This window comes from Odocoileus virginianus, unplaced genomic scaffold, assembly GCF_023699985.2.
Source record: "Odocoileus virginianus isolate 20LAN1187 ecotype Illinois unplaced genomic scaffold, Ovbor_1.2 Unplaced_Contig_35, whole genome shotgun sequence".
Lineage (NCBI taxonomy): Eukaryota > Metazoa > Chordata > Mammalia > Artiodactyla > Cervidae > Odocoileus > Odocoileus virginianus.
Window position 1 is genome coordinate 278159 of NW_027224352.1, and position 5635 is coordinate 283793.

Here is a 5635-nt window from a genome sequence, read left to right on the forward strand (position 1 = left end):
CACACACACCATAGAGTGTTGTGCTATTTAGTTAGGTTTTTGAGATCTACATATATGAATTTCTTTAGATCTAGTTCATTCCTTTTATCTTCTGTATTCTAATATTAATCACACTATATTAATACATTCCCCTCTTGACAGACATCACATACCTATTTTTTTTTCTTGAGGGTTACTAAAGTGTTTGTGGCCTAATGCTTCAAATGCTATTAAATGCTGGCAGAAACCTAGGGGGAAAAGTACTTTTTTGCATGGTATAAACCAGAATAATTAGAAATTTATACATAAATTTGAAGTTATTTGTTCTATTATTCAAGTGCTAGATCTTTATTTCTTCTACTTAATCTGTAATTAAGTTAGATAAATATGTTAATAGCTGCCACTACTATTGTTTGCCTGTCAATTTCTACCTATAACTTCCCACCAAAATAACTTCTCACTTTTAAAAATTGCAAAGGCAGAGCATACTTATAAAAGCAGTCAGAAAATTAATACTGTTATTTTTAAAAAGGAAAAATTATTCATAATTTCAGTACCAAGTAATAACCACCATTAGCATACTGGTGTATAGTGTTTCAGGGTTCTTTTTACACATTCACCATCTTTAAAGACAGTTTACACATACTAACTGCTTAGAAATAGTTTTAAAATAAAAATATACTTGCTGTATTTTTTGGTATTGAGACATAATGATTGTATAATTTCTAACTGTACAGAAATATAAATATAAAGCTGACAGTGAAAATACTATGTACTTTCCCTGTAACTCTTTATTTCATGTACACTTTTTATCATACAAATAACAAATAACCACCTATTTTTTTAAACAGTGCATATTTGTATGGTAATATAATATCTCTGCCCAATCCTGTGTAAAGATATACTGATTATCTTTTAAAATGATTTTTTGAATGCTGTAGTGCATTAACATTTTTTTACCTATGTATTTTTGCATCCTTATCCAATTATTTTCATAGGTGAGGTCTCTAAATGAGGCACTTTCAAATAAAGGTGGAAATATTTAAAATATTGATATATATGTTAAAATTGCCTTATAACAACCTACACTTCAAAATTAACATAAGAGGACATTTTCTCAGTTCTCTCTCCTGAAGATAAGGCTTATTATTATTTTTCATCTTTTCCAATATAAGACAGAAGAAGAATATCATTGTTTTAATTTGAATTTCTTTGATTGCCAGTGAGTTTAATCATTCTTTTATATGCCCATTGGCCATTTGCATTTCTTTTGTAAAATGCAGGCTCCTGTCCAGTCCTCTTCCCTTCTAAGGGTGGTATTCACCTTTCCCTTTTTGCTTTGTCAGTGTTCTTTATTTTCCATTTTTGATATTTTAATTGGGTTTGGTTCGATTCAGGCTTTCACCTGTTCACGTTACTGCCTAGTGGAATATATGTATATATATATATATATTTTTTTTTATTAGCTTTTAATGTCCTTTATAGAAGCTGGCTTCCCTTCCTCTTTCTTTCCCTCTCTTTTCGCTTGTCTGCTGTTGTCCTTTCGCTTCTTTCTCTCTGTTTCTGTCTCTCTCTGTTTCTCTCCCTCATTTTCTTTTTTTACTACATAAGTTTTTAATTTTGACCAAGTTGCATCTGTCATTCTGGGCCTGGCGCCGCCTCAGTTGAGGGGTGGGGGAGCGGGGAGGAGAGCGCGGAGCTGGAGGAGGGGAAGGGGCGGGGAGGAGCGGGCGGAGCAGTTGCAGAAGCTGCTGGGAGAGCGCGCGGTGGGATCACACGGCGGCCCGGCGGCGACGGCGGCGGCGGCGGCGGCGGCGGCGGCCCAGAGACCGGAGCGCCGAGACCGCGGCCCGCGGCCTACACGGAGCCTTCTTTTCACCGGAGGACCAGGGATCTGCAGTCTTCAATACAGAGGTACCGTGCTCCGCGCTCCCCGCCCGGTCCGGCCCAACCTGCAGCGGCAGTGCCTCCTTCCTTCTTTCCTCTCTTTCTCTCGCCTGCCGGCGCCTTCCCTGACTGCCTGCGTCACCGCGGCCGCCATGGCTGAGAACGGCGAGAGCAGCGGCCCCCCGCGCCCCTCCCGCGGCTCTGCTGCGGCCCAAGGCCCAGCCTCTACCCAGGCCGAGCCCAAAATCATCAAAGTCACTGTGAAGACCCCCAAAGAGAAAGAGGAGTTCGCAGTGCCCGAGAACAGCTCAGTCCAGCAGTTTAAGGAAGCGATTTCAAAACGCTTCAAATCCCAAACGGATCAGTTAGTGCTGATTTTTGCCGGAAAAATCTTAAAAGATCAAGATACCTTGATCCAACATGGCATCCATGATGGACTGACTGTTCACCTTGTCATCAAAAGCCAGAACCGACCTCAGGGCCAGTCCACACAGCCTAGTAATGCCGCGGGAACTAATACTACCACCGCGTCGACTCCCAGGAGTAACTCCACACCTATTTCCACAAATAGCAACCCGTTTGGGTTGGGGAGCCTTGGAGGACTTGCAGGCCTTAGCAGCCTCGGCTTGAGCTCGACTAACTTCTCTGAGCTCCAGAACCAAATGCAGCAGCAGCTCCTGTCCAGCCCTGAGATGATGATCCAAATCATGGAAAATCCCTTTGTTCAGAGCATGCTTTCAAATCCTGATCTGATGAGGCAGCTCATTATGGCCAATCCACAGATGCAGCAGTTGATTCAAAGAAACCCAGAAATCAGTCACCTGCTAAACAACCCAGATATAATGAGGCAGACCCTCGAAATCGCCAGGAATCCAGCTATGATGCAGGAAATGATGAGAAATCAAGACCTGGCTCTCAGCAATCTTGAAAGCATCCCAGGTGGCTACAATGCTTTACGGCGCATGTACACTGACATTCAAGAACCCATGCTGAATGCCGCACAAGAGCAGTTTGGGGGTAATCCATTTGCCTCGGTGGGGAGCAGTTCCTCCTCTGGGGAAGGTACACAACCTTCCCGCACAGAAAATCGTGATCCACTACCCAATCCATGGGCGCCGCCACCGGCTACCCAGAGTTCTGCGACCACTAGCACAACAACTAGCAGTGGCAGTGGATCTGGCAGTAGCTCCAGCAGTGCTACCGGAAACACAGTGGCTGCAGCCAATTATGTCGCCAGTATCTTCAGCACCCCAGGAATGCAGAGCTTGCTGCAACAGATAACTGAAAACCCCCAGCTGATCCAGAATATGCTGTCTGCTCCATATATGAGAAGCATGATGCAGTCTCTGAGCCAGAATCCAGATTTGGCTGCACAGATGATGCTGAATAGCCCTGTGTTTACTACAAATCCTCAGCTGCAGGAGCAGATGCGTCCACAGCTCCCTGCTTTCCTGCAGCAGATGCAGAATCCAGACACGCTTTCGGCCATGTCAAACCCAAGAGCAATGCAGGCTTTAATGCAGATCCAGCAGGGGCTACAGACATTAGCCACTGAAGCTCCTGGCCTCATTCCAAGCTTCACTCCAGGGGTGGGGGTGGGGGTGCTGGGAACGGCTATAGGCCCTGTAGGCCCAGTCACACCCTTAGGCCCCATTGGCCCCATAGTCCCGTTTACTCCCATAGGCCCCATTGGGCCCATAGGACCCACGGGCCCTGCAGGTCCCCCTGGCTCCACTGGCACAGGCGCCCCCCCTGGGCCTACTGTGTCTAGCTCTGCACCCAGTGAAACCACGAGCCCAATATCGGAATCTGGACCCAACCAGCAGTTCATTCAGCAAATGGTGCAGGCTCTGGCTGGTGCAAATCCTCCGCAGCTGCCAAATCCAGAAGTCAGATTTCAACAACAACTGGAACAGCTCAACGCAATGGGCTTCTTAAACCGGGAAGCAAACTTGCAGGCTCTAATAGCAACAGGAGGCGACATCAATGCAGCCATTGAGAGGCTGCTGGGCTCCCAGCCATCGTAATTACATTTCTGTACCTTGAAAAAATGTATCTTATTTTTGATAATGGCTCTTAAATCTTTAAACACACACAAAATTGTGCTTTACTTTCAGTTTGATTCTTTCAACTCTGTCTAGTTATAAAGTTAATATGCATTTTAAGGTGGAGTCCTTTCCTCCCTCTTTGTTTCCTCCCTCCCTCTCTCCTTCCTTCCCTCCCTTCCTCTGTTTTGAATGGTGAGAATCAATGCTGTTTTACTCAAAGGTGTTGCATGCAAACACTTCTTTACTCTACATTTATTGTGATTTTTGGAAACAGATATCAACCTTTACAGTTGGGTGAACAAGTTTTGTCCTACAGATGTCCAATTTATTTGCATTTTAAACATTAGCCTATGATAGTAATTTAATGTAGACTGAAAATATTAAAAACAGAAACAGATTAATTGAAGCTCTCTAATTTGTGGTACAATATTGCTTATTGTGACTTTGGCATGTATTTTTGCTAGCAAAATGCTGTAAGATTTATACTATTTGATCTTTTTTGATATATTTATACACAGTACAGTAAGCACAATTGGGACTGTACATCTCGATAAATTGCAGCAGAATCTCTGAGCAGATATGTATAACCAAAATGAGAAAGAATATAAGAAATATTTCTGGAGCTCGGTATATCTCACAATTTTGTAGAATCTTACAGCATCTTTGATAAACTTCTCAGTGAAAATGTTGATTAGGTAAGTTCAGTTAAAATATAGTAGAAATGTTTATCCTGGTATCTCTAAGTATACATTTAATTGTACAGAAAACAGTGTGATGTGTCAACATTTGCAAATTGATTGTATATGATCTTAATCTTAGTGCAGCCTGAGGGATCAGTATAGTAATGCCAGGAAAGTGCTTTTTTAAGACTTCTTCTCAGCTTCTCCCATAAAGAAATCCTAATATGTATTTTCATTTGAAATTGGAAATGTAACTTTCACTGAAAATGTCATGTGATGTTTGCATTACTTTTAACTGCAATGTATAAAGAAAACTGTATCTTTTGATCCATCAGTTATTCTCTTGTGCACAGGGAAAATGCATTAAAAATGACTAAAAAAATAAAAAATGAATAAATTTTTTTCTTTTTGCCTTCTGTCCATAGGATCATGTTTGGAAGGATTGCACAACCCCAGGATTATATAAATCTTGTCCTGTATTTCTCTAATTTTAATGGTTTAGTTTTTTATTTAAAAAGTACCTTTGCCCTGTCTAGAATTATTTTGGTGTACAGATTTAGGTATTTTACATTTTTCCATCAAGTTTAGACAGTTGTTACCTAGTATTTATTTCATTGTCCACATTCCCCCTCCATTTGAAATGTCATACACACACACACACACACACACACACACACACATACACTTTATTCTGTTTGAGTTCTTTTTAGTACCACTGAACATTGTAGCCCCAGTACACCAGCCTGTAGTTATTGAGTTAGAAATATGACTTCATATCTCTTAGGGCACATCCTCCTTTTGATCTCTTTTATTTTTCATAATTTTCTACTGATTCCAACATGTTTATTTTACCAGATGAACTTTATAGTTACTAGATAGCCACCCCCCCAATAAATTGGTAATTTGGTTAGGATTGTCTTAACTTGATAAGATAGTGAGAAGTACAGAATTACAATGCTTTCCAGAAACATAATATATTGCCTCATTAAAAAAAAAAACAGTTTTACGTCCTTCAAGAGTTTTATTTATTTAAGCCCCATA

The 5635-nt window shown here is 41.4% G+C and overlaps 1 protein-coding gene across 1 annotated transcript; it reads left to right on the forward strand.

The window, feature by feature from the left end:
• Positions 1-1712: 1712 nt before the first annotated feature.
• Positions 1713-5006, forward strand: UBQLN2 (ubiquilin 2). Its single transcript, XM_020870390.2, has one exon. The coding sequence runs from the start codon at positions 2019-2021 to the stop codon at positions 3891-3893; it is 1875 nt and encodes a 624-aa protein (XP_020726049.1). The 5' UTR covers positions 1713-2018; the 3' UTR covers positions 3894-5006.
• The last annotated feature ends 629 nt before the right edge of the window (positions 5007-5635 follow it).